The sequence below is a fragment of the Nicotiana tabacum genome, chromosome 18 (genome assembly GCF_000715075.1).
Source record: "Nicotiana tabacum cultivar K326 chromosome 18, ASM71507v2, whole genome shotgun sequence".
NCBI lineage: Eukaryota > Viridiplantae > Streptophyta > Magnoliopsida > Solanales > Solanaceae > Nicotiana > Nicotiana tabacum.
This window is the reverse complement of record NC_134097.1, coordinates 128,824,661-128,839,239: the sequence shown is the minus strand read 5'-3', so window position 1 is coordinate 128,839,239 and position 14,579 is coordinate 128,824,661. Positions and strand designations below refer to the sequence as shown.

Here is a 14,579-nt window from a genome sequence, read left to right as displayed (position 1 = left end):
GACCCATATTTGATTTTTGGCTGACAATGCCACGTGGTCCAGTAAAAACTTGTCACATCATTAAATGAAAGGTCCACCAATTCTGCCGTTACACATGGGGGTATTTTTGCTATAATAGAATTAACGTCGTGTGTTTTTTCGGACGGATAGATGGACGGAGGGTACTTGTAAATCATTTAGCAAATAATAGGGGTAGTTTAGGCCCAAATGAAAATACTACTCTAGGGGGTCGTTTGGTATGAGGTACAAGAAGGTATAAGTGTGGTATAAAAATTTAATACCACCTTAATATTCTGTTTGGTTAGCAAATCAGGTATAAGTTATCTCGTTGTTAATTATAACACTGGGATAACTTATACCTCATAGAAGGTGGGGTAATTAGCACCGGTATAACTTATACATTCTTCTTAGAAATTATGCAATTATCATTCTCAATACAACATACCAAACAATGAATAAACAACAATCTTAGCATAACTTATACCGGTATAAATCGTATTCCAACCAAACGATCCCTAGGAGTAATAAACTAGAGTAGAAAGTTAGAGCCCGTTTGGCTTAGCTAATTTAGAGTAGCTGATAAGCATTAGGTGTTGAAAAATACTTATAAGTGCTGAAGCTGATTTAAAAAATAAGCAGTTACGTGTTTGGATAAAATTACTGAAATTAATAATAAGCAACTGAAGAACTAGGTATACGAAGAGTTTTGTTTAAAAAGAATTATTTTAGGGATAGAATAGTAAATATTTTGGTCAAACCTAAAGTGTTTATAAGCTGAAATTTGATAAGTTTGGGGAGACCAACTTATGGTTTTTTATTTATTTTTAGCTTATAAGCACTTTTAATTTTACCAAATGATTAAATAAGCCAAAAAGTATTTATAAGCCATTTTGATCAGCTTATAAGCTTAGTCAAACATCCTCTTAATTAAAAAAGGGAATGGATAAAAGAAAACGTGGATTAACAAAAAGTAGTAAATCGAAAATCGAAATACAAAACTTTCCAGGAAAAATAAAAAGTAATAAAAGGAAAAAGTACTGTGATAAAAGCAAGGTGGAGTAAAATATCAGAGTCAGCTTCGGACATACGGCTTCCAACACATCTGACCAATAGTTCCCCACTTTCCAGGTGACATACATCCCTCGCTTGACTCGCTTCCACGGTCAGTGCTCCGATCAATCTGCACCGGACCTAGGGTTCTGTCTTCGCCGGAAAATCAATCACTGGCCGGAGAATTCATCAACTCCGGATCTTTCCAATCGAACTTGTGGATCGCACAAGTATAAGCAAATTTGAGATGATTCATTTGTAGCAGCAAAAGTAAACTGATTGAACTTGCTGTTGAGGACAAAAGTACATACAGAGATAATTAGAAATGAGTGTGAGCCACGCGTCAGTGCATCCTGTCGACGCGCCGCCGCTGCAAACGGAGGCAGCGAACGTGCCAAGAGTGAGGATGAAGGATGTACAGGGCATGCCTGGCACGATCGGTGGATTCTTCTTACGGTTCGCGCAGTTCGTGTTTGCTGTTGTCGCTCTTTGCGTCATGGCTACCACCGGTGATTTTCCTTCCGTCACTGCTTTCTGGTAATATTTTAAAATTTCAGTTTCAATCATATTTTGATGATCGTGTATTAATTAGATGCTTAATTAAGGCGGATTGCGAGTGCTAGTAGTATTATTGAGTTCGTATTGAAGTGCTGTGTTTTATCGATGAGTTTGGGGGTTTCGAGCTTAACTTACTCGATGTTTCTGTTCAAATTATCAATAAAATGAATTAGAATGTGCTGATTTCAGATGATCATAAAGTATGTGATATGTATTTGCATAACATTGGCATGAGATGAGTTTAAATGGAGTAATGCTTGTTAGTGAGGATTGACCTCAACTTGTTTGTGACTGAGGCGTAGTTGTTGTTGATGTTGTTGTATAAAGTATGCAATATGTGGTGTATTATATAGAACAATTGTGCCTGGGTGAATAAGAAGTCATAAAAGTATGCAGGTTCAGTAGTACCATTTTTTTCCCTTCTCATTTTGCTTGGTGATGGGGTAGTGGAATTCTGGTGGAGCATGTGTTATTCTCCACTGTAGATGCAAACATTTCCAGCCTACAAAGCCTATAGTTGTTATAGGAAGTATCGATCTATTGGTTTAGTAAGTCAATGTGGTATTTGTGGAGACCAAGAGGTCTTAGCCTCTCAGGTTCAAATCCCCGTTATAATGGTGATACCCAACTTATTTATTAATATTAATATTTCCTCACTAGTGTATGCCAGAGGATATTAGTTTGTAATAGATGGTGCTGTGAAAATATGATAAATATCCTCCTAAAAGGGAAAGATAATTCGCCGGTGGAGTATGGTTGTCCTTATCTGTAAAATTTGAAGATCAAATAAAGATTTTGTATGTTTTAAGGGACCTTGTTTCATAAAATTGATTTCTGTCACATTATCTCATCGGATGGCTGTTCGAATCTGCTAGATGTTGTCTAAACAATCATGTGATATTTTCATCTACTTGAAGTCAACCGATTGGAGCTGCAAATGCTGACAATAATTCATCACCTCTTAAAAATTCTATAAACTTGAACGAAGGAAATCTAACAACTCTTTTCTTTTGGGTGGTATTTCATATTTGGCTTCTATCTTCATAAGTTTCTATCTTTTGGCCCTTTAAGCAAGTAAATGGTTACTTCGATGTCGTTTTGCTTTATAGTGAGTTATTCGTCTTATCTGGTTTTCCAGTTACCTTGTTGCTGCTGCTGGCTTGCAGAGCTTATGGAGCTTGTCTCTAGGAGTTCTTGACATTTATGCTCTTCTTGTTGGACGGTGCTTGCAAAGTTCTCAGATTGTGAGTTTATTTGCTGTTGGTGATGGGGTAAGTTGCCAAACAACCACTTGAACATGTTAATGTAACTGAGCTTATTAATAAATGGAAGGGATTTATTAGACTAGTATGCTTGTACCATAAAGAAGATGTACGTGAACTTGACAAACACTCTGATTCTACACGAGACACAAAAGAGAATCTAGCGGAGAGAATTGATAGCTTTTGAATAGAGACTGATACAATCAGACGTGCAAGGACTTGATACAAAAGATAGCTATTGCAATTGATCAAATAGATGAGTGTCGTGACTTTCTTTCGTTTGATAAGTATAATATGGAATTAAAAAACTTTCCAGCTTGCGATTGGCATGGAAAGATATGACTTTTGCTTATGTGTTTCTGGTTTAGTTCCACCTTGCAATTGCACTGAAAATTTTAATACATATATACTTGGATCGATATGATTTTTCTTTATGTCTTATCCAGTTTTAATTGAGATAGCTTGTATATTATGCATGCACTAACTTCCTGTTTATGCAAAATGACCTTTGTTTAACTACTCTTCAGTTGTTTAGAATGTTTGATTATTTTTATTTACCCATTTTTCTTTTTAACAAAGAAATTGGCTAGGTTTCCAGAGATATTATGCCCTAATTGCCTACCTAGTAGTCTTTGAAATATGAAGCTTGGATATAAGTTATCCAGGGCCAATTTTTGGTTTTCAACTCTTATGTATGTGGAAGAAGTGCCGGAAAATTGACTAGCTCAAGAGTGGGGCAGCTTGTGCTGGATTAAACACAATTCAATATTGTCAATATTCACATCTACTCATGGAGTAATTCTGTGCAATGACCATACCCATTTTCTCTTGTCCATAATGACCATGTATTTAACAGAATTTCCGCTGGCCTTTCATTCTTCTGTTGCTATTTAAGGTCCAAGGTCACAATTTCACGAGTTTTCTAGTGAATTGAATGACTTTAGATCCTATATATTATACCAATTTAATGCATTTAATCTTAAAACTTTGTAAACTATTTGCAAATATGATCAATCCAGATAATAAAAAACTATGTCAATAGTTTGTGAAGTGATCTGCATGCTTCTTCCATCCCATTGAATGGATCTTGCAATATGTACTAGAGTTTTTGTAAATATCCTTATTTATTACGTTTGGTTAATACAAAACAATCACTTGGAAATATGCATCTCTACTAATTTTATTAAAATGTGTTTATTAATAATATCTTAATGGAGCAAACAAATAGGATGAGGGAATTAAATTGCATTTACAGGATCTAAATGGGGGAAACAATTAGGAGTCTCCCTCACCCCTCTTTCTTCGGATTATTCCACTTGCTTGGTCTCACGAGTAGTTACCAGTGATGGATAGGGCATCCTCTATGGCATAAAGTTTGAAAATTAATTATTTCTATTTTATAAGGTAAAATAAGAAAAAGTAATGCCTATTTCTTTGTTGTTTCTTTAGTTATTCAGTTTTTGACCCATCCAGAGGGTCTCGTATAGGTACCAAAATTTAAGGGAAGGTTGTGTAATATATAATGCCATGAGAGAGATGATTAATTTCTTAGAGACCTCATGGTATGCTTACTAAATTCTAGTAATGGCATTCTAAACATTTTTTTTATAAGGATTCTAAAAGTATTATATTGGATTCAAAAAATTAAGGGGCTTCATTGGTTTTTGTGCCGTTGAATACAACCTCTACCAGCTTGCTTCAACGTCTTGCACAAATACATATCAAATTATTTTCTTTAGACTAATTGGTAAGATTAAGTTGGTACATATCCCCTCTAGGCACCGCGATGATGCAACTATGAGAAACTCATAAAACGCGGGTGACAACTCAAGAAGTAGGGCATAGCCTTTGATAACTTGGCTAGCTGTTAAGGGTGTTTCATGAACTTGGAATTCCTATAAACTTATGACTTTTAGTACTCCGTCCGTTCCATATTATGAGGTGGTTTTATTGGAAAGTGAATTTTAGAAATGTATACACACATAAGTAAAACAAACACAAGTTGCGAAAATGGCCTTTCTATCATGATATACTTCATCATGAATGCTGATGGCTCGCTCTTGGTAGAAATGAGCATTAAAATTTTCTTTTTTAGTGAAAAGGATAGTGTTGGGAGGTAGTTTTCATAAATAGAAATGTTTCAATCTTTTGGGGGTGCACTAAAAAGGATAGTGGAAGAAGGGAGTAAGATGGTGTATCCATAGAGTTTATACAGAAAAAAAAAATAGAGAAGTTGAGTTGCCTAATTTTTTTATTGTATACTCAGCAATGAAATATTAAAATTAGGTACCCTTTACGTTTAAGATGGTCACATTCTCTTGGTTGCCTTATAAGCAACATGCCTTTTTTACATTTAAGAGCCGGATAAGCAGTATTTTACTGCACCAGTAAAGTTGGTCGTATACTTGTGGTATATGAATTTTGCAATAGGCAATAGCCATTTATTTAAGGAGCTCAGAAAGATATGAAAGATGCGCAGTTAAACATAATCAATGATTTGGGCTACTCATAGTAATTGTTTAAAAGTGAATTGAAATGGTATTAGAGAATTAGTAAATATGACTTTTCCCCTAAAATTTCCTCTTTGCAAGTAAACTTTGGCAACATTCCCTTTTTTCGTTTTCGCTCCAAGTTTAATATGCCTATTGATATAAACTTTGGCAGCATGCCCTCTTTCGTTCTCTCCAAGTTTAATATGCCTATTGATATATGTCATGGCTCATTTGGGACTTTAAATTGGTTAATATTAATATAGTCTTGCTATGTTTCTTTTCGGAATAAAATTGACTGCAAAATTAATTATGAATAGAGTGATAAACTCTTGCATGAAAGAGTTATGATATGAATGGCTGGGGATCCAGATCATTCGTCCCTAATGATGGAAGAGAGTGACACAGTTTATGTAAGACTTAGTCACAGTTGGACAACTTCCGTGCAATAACTGAAACAGATTTTGAGCCCTCTTAGCCCAGTTACCCGTCTGGTGGGAACTTCTTCCTCAGTCTGTTCATTTTGTAGGAGATTTTGCTACTTTTTGATGTATTCTTGGGCATTTCTGATCCATCGCTGATCCCTCAAGGTCTGTGAGGTCAGACATAAAATTGGTTTTTTTAACCTGGTTCCTCAACCCTTCTAATATGATGTAGAAATTACCTTGTAGGTAGAAAAGCTCTATTATCTTTTAAATATCTCATAGTCTGGAGTTAATAGTTTATTGTTTCTTGATAACCAGATTTGTAATTTATTATAACAGCAAATCCCCCGTACCTATCTCCATTTTGCACTTCTTGAATTGGTCTCTTCCTTTTACTCCATTATTATAAACTTTTCGGGCTATGCGTGCACCACATTCCGCTTTGAGCATTTAACACAAGTTGTATATAAGCTCATCCTGAAGCATCTGAGTAGCTACATGACTCCTTTCCATTCATCTCCTTATAAATACTATCTTTCTTGCAGGTCACTTCTACCCTCACGTTTGCTGCAGCCTGTGCTTCTGCTGGCATTACTGTACTGATTGGCAATGACCTTGGTGTCTGCTCTCAGAATCACTGCACAGAGTTTGAGACTGCTACTGCCATGGCCTTTCTTAGCTGGTTCTGTGCTATGCCATCATTTCTCTTAAACTTTTGGTCACTTGCATCTCGGTGAAGAGGAAGAATGGTTCTCAGGAAATACTCAAACAATATCCAAACATTTTTGTAAAGAACTGATTTTTGTTCTGATATTGCAGATGTTTGTCTGGATGATCCATGTCCAAAAAACATACAATTGCCGCTGCAGTGTGTAAATACAAATTGTGTAAAGCAGGTCAATGCGCAAACTTGAGTTGTGCTATGCTTGTTGGCTGTTGCTATATGTGCAGGATTGTGCAAAAGTATAGTGGGCACCCTTGAATCTTTGACATTACATAGCATATAATGGATGATAAGACAGGTCTTATTCATTGGAGGCAATCTCCCTAGCACATCTTGAGCTTGTTATTCAAGTCCAAAAGCACACATTAAACCTAAAATTTATTTTAAAATAACAATCGAGACCATCATTATTTTGTACTTATCTTTGTTGTATATATTATAATAATTTATCTTCCATTCACGACTAACCTTTATCTACTCTTTGTTTAATAATGTAGGATTTCCGTTCAAGTTAAGTTGTCGAAATAAGTTTTCTCAGTTGTTATAAGAAAAAAATATCACATAAGCTTAGCAACATTGCAGCATCTTGAATATCACTGCAAATACTAAAGCTAAATATAAAATGAATCAGTGGTAGAATATGCGGAAACAAACATCTGCACTCAAAAAAGCTGCACTAGAAAATTTACATAAGAGTATGAAGAATTCAGGAAGCAAAATACAAATTTAGTCTAATTAAATTAAAGGTAAAACAGACGGGAGCCCCCCAAGTTACAAAATTTTCATCCGTCCCAAAGATCATTCCGTTCAACTGTGTTCCTGGCTGTCAGTGTCCTCTGTGAGGAAGATGTCAAAAAACAAAAAGGAAAAAAAAGAAAGGAGATTTGACAGCAACATTAAACAAATGACCAGTTAATAAATGAGAAGGCTAAGCAGTGGACAGTTTCTTCAGAAGCAAAGACTTTCCATGCAATAGCTTGTTCATATGAAATATGTCGTCCCATTGCTGACATGCAAATACCACCCGGCAAGTACGCAAAACCCTATGATCAAGAATCAACATCGCGGAAAAAAGTAACAGTTAAGACCTCAACTTTTGTTTTCTAGGTTCTGCAAAAGACCAGAGTCAGCTGTAAATACCTGTTCCATGATCTTGGGAAATTCAGCGAACAACACTTTCCGGCCAGATTCATCAAATATCTTATCTAGAGTAATGTCCTGTAAAGCAACTAAGGTTGTCTCCAGCATATCAAGCCCAGCCTTATTAGCAAAAATGAAAACCGGCAGGGACTGCAACAGCAGAGAAAGAAATTTAACTTACTAAACACATTCTTTTAACAAGATAAAAGGAACGTGAACGAATAGGTCAGTCCTTCCAATTTCTTAGCAACTCATTTCCATGTTGACATGTCAAAAGCATGCTAGGGACCAAAATGAGGACAATCAAAATGCCAATCACAAGTAGTTCAAATATACACCCATGATATGGCATTTTCACCATAAAATATCACCATCACAAGTATAATTTAAGTCGGACTTATTTCTAATATCCTTGTCCAGCTCTTTCGTATTCTAATATTAATTAGGGTCATGAGATTAACTTTTGAACAAATCTGCCTTCATCGTGGATTTACTAGGTTAATACATTTTTTCTTTACGTATATGTTCATGTTTCACCGCAACACAACATACAATATTTTTTTACTAACCGTAACATGCTGTTTACATGATAAGAGAATTCATACCTTCAATGAGCAGCACAAAATAGCATCCTGATGTTGCCAAAGATTTTTTAGCACTGATTCATCGCCCCTCGAATCAGTTTGAAGCAACTCTGTCCCCATGTGATAACTGGATATTAAATGCAAAAGAAGAAAACGGTATGTTAACAATCAGAAAAGTACTTCTAAGACCGTCTGCTTTTTCTCAATATGTTGAGAAAGGAAAAATTCTCATAAAATAATTGAAGATCTCAACATGCACACTTGACACTACTTTGGCTCTTGGTGGTAAATGAGATTTGCAACGAGTGACTTGTAAGCACGACAGTATGAACATGTAAAGCAATAAACCCCATATTGAGCTGAAACGAAGAGAACAAGGTTTCACCATAGTTGAGAAATCATTTTACCTGTAGCTCTGGCAGATCCAGTGCGACAACGTTACAGCTTCAGGGGAGCCTGGAGAAAGCTTGGACCCGAATGTTGAATTCACTCCTGCGGGAGATATTGCCATGGCAACCCGTTGGACAGATGAAACCACACTGCGAACATACTGGCGCGCCATGGTAGCTACATTGTCCTGAAGATTGTCCTCGAATGGAAATTGAAAAGCAATTGTCAACACAGATCGTGCACTGTAGCCAGAGACCACATCTCCAGTAGCAGGGTTTGTTGCTGGGCCAACTTCAAGACTTGATGCCAGATCCAGTGTTCTATGAGCATTCGATGTATCCTGGGGATCGCTCTGAAAATAGAATCACCGGTTATGCTCCAAAATCAAGCAAAATGAAAAATAATCCATGTAAACAATAGATTGGCCAAATTCAATGCTTAAAGTTGAAAATGAAATATTTTTACTCAACTGATTTTGACTCGAGAGGAATGATACGAAACCCGGAGGGCAACAGGGGTGCATCATCTGGAAACATCTCATCAATTGCAGCAAAAACTAGTTCAGAACAAGCTCCGACAGCATTCTCATCAGTTCCACTACACATCTAGAAATAACCGTTTGTTAGCTATTGCTTCAACAATGTCTGTACGTAGATAACACACCGAAACATCAATGCATAGGCAAAAGGTACCTGGAGAAGGTGAACATCTCTTGGCATAAAAGTATCTTCCTGGCCAATAGAGTGTCCTTCCAATCTAATAACCTCAAGCATCTGCAAAGCAAAACAAAATAAAAAAAAAATGAGAGGAAGTCTAAAGTATAATATTAGCAATATTAGGTAACAAGCCTAGCAATTCAAAGAGTGCTAACTTTCTGATTATAAAAAATACTGGTGCTGTATAAGCACACTCCAACACATGGGATGGATGGAACTGGGGCAAGTGCAAAGTGCTTACCTCTTCATGTTCAATTGTATGGCCAAGTGGCATTATTATCTGACTTCCGGTAAATCTGGTAGGCCTCATCCCAGGATATGCATATGAACAAGATTTCATTGACGAAGCTACATAGGCATCAACATTAAAGTCCGCCCACTCTGAACGGTGCTCCCTGAGAAATCGAACCAGTACCACAGGAGGAACATTCTGCCACCATACAGAAGAGTTAAAAGTCAATTCTCATTCTTCCATTTAATAGCAACAAGATGCCCCACATGGTGCATTAAACAAATAGCTTTATAGAACACTGAGTAATATTCTCTTATATTCCAGGAATCCCGATTCATTCCAAGAGTTTAGAAATTGAAAGCATCATCAAAATCTGCAACAGTCTGGAACAATTTTATCTAACAAGGCAAAGGTAGTTGGCCAATGAAAATTTCTAGTCAGTTAAAAGGTAATCTATTCACCTGGAGTAGCATTGATGCTTTGGCACAAAGGATGCCTCCCAGCGGTGAAAGAGGAACGGAAGTGGTGGCAATGTTCTTCCTTGAATTGACAGCAACTATAACATCTTCACCACCATCAGAACTTAACAATGACCAGCCATCATCACTGAATCCATTGATGGCGTCATTGAAGCCTCTGCAATATAGAAAATAGCTTAATTATGATACTTGTGCTTCAGAATTCGTATGTCTACTTTTATGGCATATCATATCTCATAGCACAGAACAATCAGAGCAATAAACAGCACCTGCTTAATCTCTGGCTAAATGTTCGAAGAACTGCAGGTTGCCTTCCCAGACCATATACAACCTCCCCACTAGTCTCCTGAGCTATTTGCCTTGCATATCGCAGTGCCTTTACAGCAAAAACATACTATAATTAGTATTTCTTTTGTTGTGATGGTAAGCTACGGTAATTGCTCAAGTACTTGAAACATAAAAAATGCTGCAAGTATTCTCAGAGCAACATATGGAATTAAAGCAACAACTAATGCAGTTAAGAGTATGGTGCGCTTCACAGCCTACAGTTCTTCAATACTATATGTTTCACATGCAGACTTTTATGGCAACCCCATGAGGAAAACAATAATGAACCTTAGAAAACTCGAAAAAACAAAGAAATCCTCAATAACGTGCATTAAGAGACTAAGGATTTGTCAGGTGTTCTATATTTTTAAAGCTGGGAACTTCTAACTGAATAAACAAAAATATCAGGCTATATCTAACTGCTCGTCCAGAAATTACAACCCTTTCGACTTCAGAGCTCAACAAAAATTGAGATCTAGTTGTGAAGACTAAAAAGGTTGTTACACATCCAGTATTTAATGACAATCAACGGTTCAACTCACCGCAATAGTCATTTTCTGTGCCACAACTTTTGACGATTCATAAAGTGGACGCAAAATCTCAGGGGCACTCCATGCCTGAAGAAAAACATTATGCCGTGAAGTCCAGCTGCAAGACAGAACAAGTTAAAAAGAAAGGGAAGTGGTAGTACAGTGTGCAATCTGACCTCAAGATTCAGATGGTCAACAATATGTATAATGGATCCTCCACCGTCACACGGTCGGATTAGATATCCGGACGGAAGCATTTGAGCTCTTACAAACTGGGAAGCAGAAGCAGCATTCGGCCCAGCTCCAGTACCAGAGAGGGATCTTTCACAAACCTTGAGGGGAGGAGGAATTGATGGCACATACAACAAACTATCAGCAAAATATTCATAACTAAGTACAAAAGTGGCCAGATTGCTTATCCTAAGACACGCTAATGCGGAGGATGTGCATACCACAAAACTACCATTCTCCAGGGTGGTTGTGTATCTCAGAGTCCAAAAATCACGTGCAGGAGCCAAGGTGGTAGGAGCATATATCTGAAAAGAAATGATTTCAAAAATCCCCTCAATGCTGTAGCTTCTCCAATCAGAAGCCTACGTGAAGATTGATGAGAAGGTAATTAATTACCTGCGTGTACAAAAGCTCAATTGTTCCATTTCCTGCAGAAAACATCGTGAAAACTTCAACGTTCCGGCAGTCTCGGAACCAAGATGGTCGATCTTTGAGGATCTCAGCAATCTGTAAATATTTGACAAAAATATATTTACTAAGAAGAAACTGGCAACATCTAGTACACCCGTCAAAGGACCAAAACTAGTAATAGAGCAACAGCACTACATTTAAATTAATTTTCCACATGACTGCTTACCTTTGTCGGCTCTAAACTAACAAGACCACATGCTCGGGCTGCCACTCCACTACAACTGTGTGAGATGGCAAAAATCCCAACTGAATCCGGACCAGGCTGGCAATAGAATGAAAATTTAGTTTTTTAGCTATCCAGTCAAAGAGACATGGCAATACTGAATTTTCAAAAAATAAAGAGGATTGACTAAAGTTCAAACCTTCATCCCAGGCATCGGGACCCAATCAACAGCAGTTCCTGTAGCCTTGGAAAGGAACTCTGCTAAGGTTTCCTCTGCAATCGACAGCAGTCTGCATAGAGAACAAACTTGACTTAGAGATAAACAAATTAGCCCCTCAAAATGTTGTATATGCCATTGAATAAATAACATAAATATGTTGGAGAATGGACACCATAGACGGAAAGGATGGGAGAAATAGGTGTTTGAAATTAATTACCCAGCAGGGTTGTTAGCAATGTATATGCCATTGAATAAATAACATAAATATGTTGGAGAATGGACACCATAGACGGAAAGGATGGGAGAAATAGGTGTTTGAAATTAATTACCCAGCAGGGTTGTTAGCATCTCTGAGGGAATGCTGAGGGGTGGTAACCACTGACTCACAACTTACATCAGTAGTGGCCGCTGATGCCTGCAGAAAACACAAATACAGTCTAATTAATCCTATGGAACAAAAGATCACCGGAGATATCCATCATCTGTTTCTTGTTTATTGGTTCAACTTCACAGCAAAACAAGGGCGAGTAGAAGAATATAGAATGCAAAAACACGATGAACATAAAATTTAGTCCCATATCTAAAGCCATGCATTCCATAACTATAAGAATGTCCTAAAACAGTGTCATCAGAATAAAGTTTATTTACACTGTTTAAAATATGTTACCATAAGCTGTGGAATATCAGAAATCTTAAAATTCATAGTGCTTAGCCATTTCATCAGAAACAAAAGACAAGATATACGTTACCATTCGTCTACAGTAAGCAAAAAATAAAGCTTTTTACCACAAGTATAAAGGAAAAATTATGTTAACTTACAGTATGCAATTGTTGCCGCATAAAGCCATTTTCACACACAAGCTGTGAAACCTGTTTTTGCAAGCGATCATTCTCCTCCATTAATAGTTTATTCATTGCAGACAGCTTTCTATTTACAGTCTGTAGTCTAGAAGACTCTTTCCTTTGCTTCTCTCGACACCTGAAATGGCACAATGTTCACCCTCAATTCCAAAATCTAAGCTCAACTACCCGACAGACAGAAATCAAACTACACATCCAATTCACGATTCACTTAATGCCCCCCCCCCCCCGATTAATCCATACAACCCAATCGACAAGCCTAGGAAACTAGAAGCACAGTGATATATTCCAATTTAACCATCACTCATCTAACTTATCCCATATTTCAGTCCAAGATCACAAGTGCACGACACCTAAATATATGCATTTAAGAACAAAAAAGAAACCAAATTGGAGCAATCAAAATTGAACAGCGGGCAGTGTACCTTCTGTTTTGAAACCAAACTTTGATCTGCTTAGGCTCGATATTCGACAGAATAGGGCATTCGCGGATCAATTGCTGGCGGCGCAACGAGCTAGGTTTAGGGCACTCTGCATAAACCCTCTCTAATGCCTCCACTTGCTCAGCTGTATACCGGACATACTTTCCACTACTGTCAAGATGTTTTGTAATACTACCACTACTACTCTCCCTATGCTGCTGTACCACCATAGCCATTTGCCCTCAAACCCCAAAATCCCAAACAAAAAAATAATCAAGATTTCCAAATTTTCAAACACCCTTAAAAGAAATAAAAACACCCCCAAGTAGATATATTCCCTGCAAACAGCTTTTATTATATATATCAACACAGAGAACTAAGATTCTCTGAAACAAAGACTTTATCTTTATCTTTCCTTTTTCTTTTTCTAGTGATCTCAGACAAGATTAAATGAACGATCTTGATTGAGCCAGAAGATTCCTAGGTGCCCCTTTTGTTGTTTCTATACTTTGTGCCCCTTATAACAGAAGGCTCAAACACACACTTCACGCTTAAACCCTTACAAATTAAGGTACAGCCAAAACTGCTCTAACGAAAGATATGGCTGAAAAGGATATAAATACAGACAAAAATTCTCTCTCTTTCAAATTCACATAAGCTGTAAACTACTCGTGTTTGATACAAACACAACACCATTTCCATTCACATAAAGCTCCAAACTTTATCATCATTTAAGCTTTTATTTTTTTTTAAAAACCATCAACTTTTTACCTCAGCCCTCTGTTTTTTTTCAATTCTTTGGAATCTTTAACCCCTTTTTTTACCTCTATGTAATTAATTCTCCAGCTGTGTTTAATACAGAGAACAAATGACACGTTGAGAGAGGCCTGAATCTTCGCGTTTAAGGCCAAAAAAGAGAGAACTTTTACCCAAATATTACTGAAAAAGATGGCACCTTCTTAAAGTAGACAAACAAATCACCACAACCCCTTCAGTATATACATAAAACAGCCAGCTTTGAGATTACAAAAACAAGAATTACCCCCCACAAAAAGTAGGAGAAAAGAAAGCAAAAATTTGCTCTGTTTTCTTGAGCTTCAAAATATTAGAAGAAGCATAACACTCCCGCCCTTAAGATCTGAAACTGAAACAAACTCTAAAAGACATGTTGGAACAGCAAAAAGATTGAATTTTTTAGAGAGAGGAGTGATGTTTTTTTAGTGTGTAAGGTGAGGTGAAGAGGTGTGTGAGAGTGGTGGGTGAGAAAAGAGAAAAAGAAAATGGAGAGAGAGAGAGAGAGAGAGA

At 37.0% G+C, this 14,579-nt stretch overlaps 2 protein-coding genes across 2 annotated transcripts; one reads left to right on the top strand and one right to left on the bottom strand.

Moving 5' to 3' along the window:
• Positions 1–1,037: 1,037 nt before the first annotated feature.
• On the top strand, positions 1,038–6,823 carry LOC107794243 (CASP-like protein 5A2). Its single transcript, XM_016616722.2, has 3 exons — positions 1,038–1,587; positions 2,747–2,879; positions 6,330–6,823. The coding sequence occupies exons 1-3, from the start codon at positions 1,376–1,378 to the stop codon at positions 6,519–6,521; spliced, it is 537 nt and encodes a 178-aa protein (XP_016472208.1). The 5' UTR covers positions 1,038–1,375; the 3' UTR covers positions 6,522–6,823.
• A 329-nt stretch (positions 6,824–7,152) lies between these two features.
• LOC107794244 (homeobox-leucine zipper protein REVOLUTA-like) lies at positions 7,153–14,358 on the bottom strand (the record flags this gene model as incomplete). Its single annotated transcript, NM_001325575.1, is given in 19 exon segments — positions 7,153–7,551; positions 7,649–7,798; positions 8,254–8,359; positions 8,640–8,974; positions 9,093–9,227; positions 9,315–9,395; positions 9,580–9,768; positions 10,032–10,206; positions 10,319–10,425; positions 10,919–10,993; positions 11,083–11,238; positions 11,359–11,442; positions 11,534–11,644; positions 11,775–11,870; positions 11,971–12,061; positions 12,321–12,406; positions 12,811–12,970; positions 13,278–13,522; positions 14,099–14,358. Coding segments are annotated over 18 exon segments (2,517 nt in total). The 3' UTR covers positions 7,153–7,404.
• Positions 14,359–14,579: the final 221 nt, after the last annotated feature.

What these genes read in the sequence shown, in the direction of transcription:
- LOC107794243 (XM_016616722.2), top strand. Translation starts at nt 1,376, where the DNA reads ATGAGTGTGAGCCACGCGTCAGTGCATCCTGTCGACGCGCCGCCGCTG. An exon ending in CCTTCCGTCACTGCTTTCTG is followed by an intron (nt 1,588 to 2,746) that starts GTAATATTTTAA and finishes CTGGTTTTCCAG; the next exon opens with TTACCTTGTTGCTGCTGCTG. An exon ending in TATTTGCTGTTGGTGATGGG is followed by an intron (nt 2,880 to 6,329) that starts GTAAGTTGCCAA and finishes TCTTTCTTGCAG; the next exon opens with GTCACTTCTACCCTCACGTT.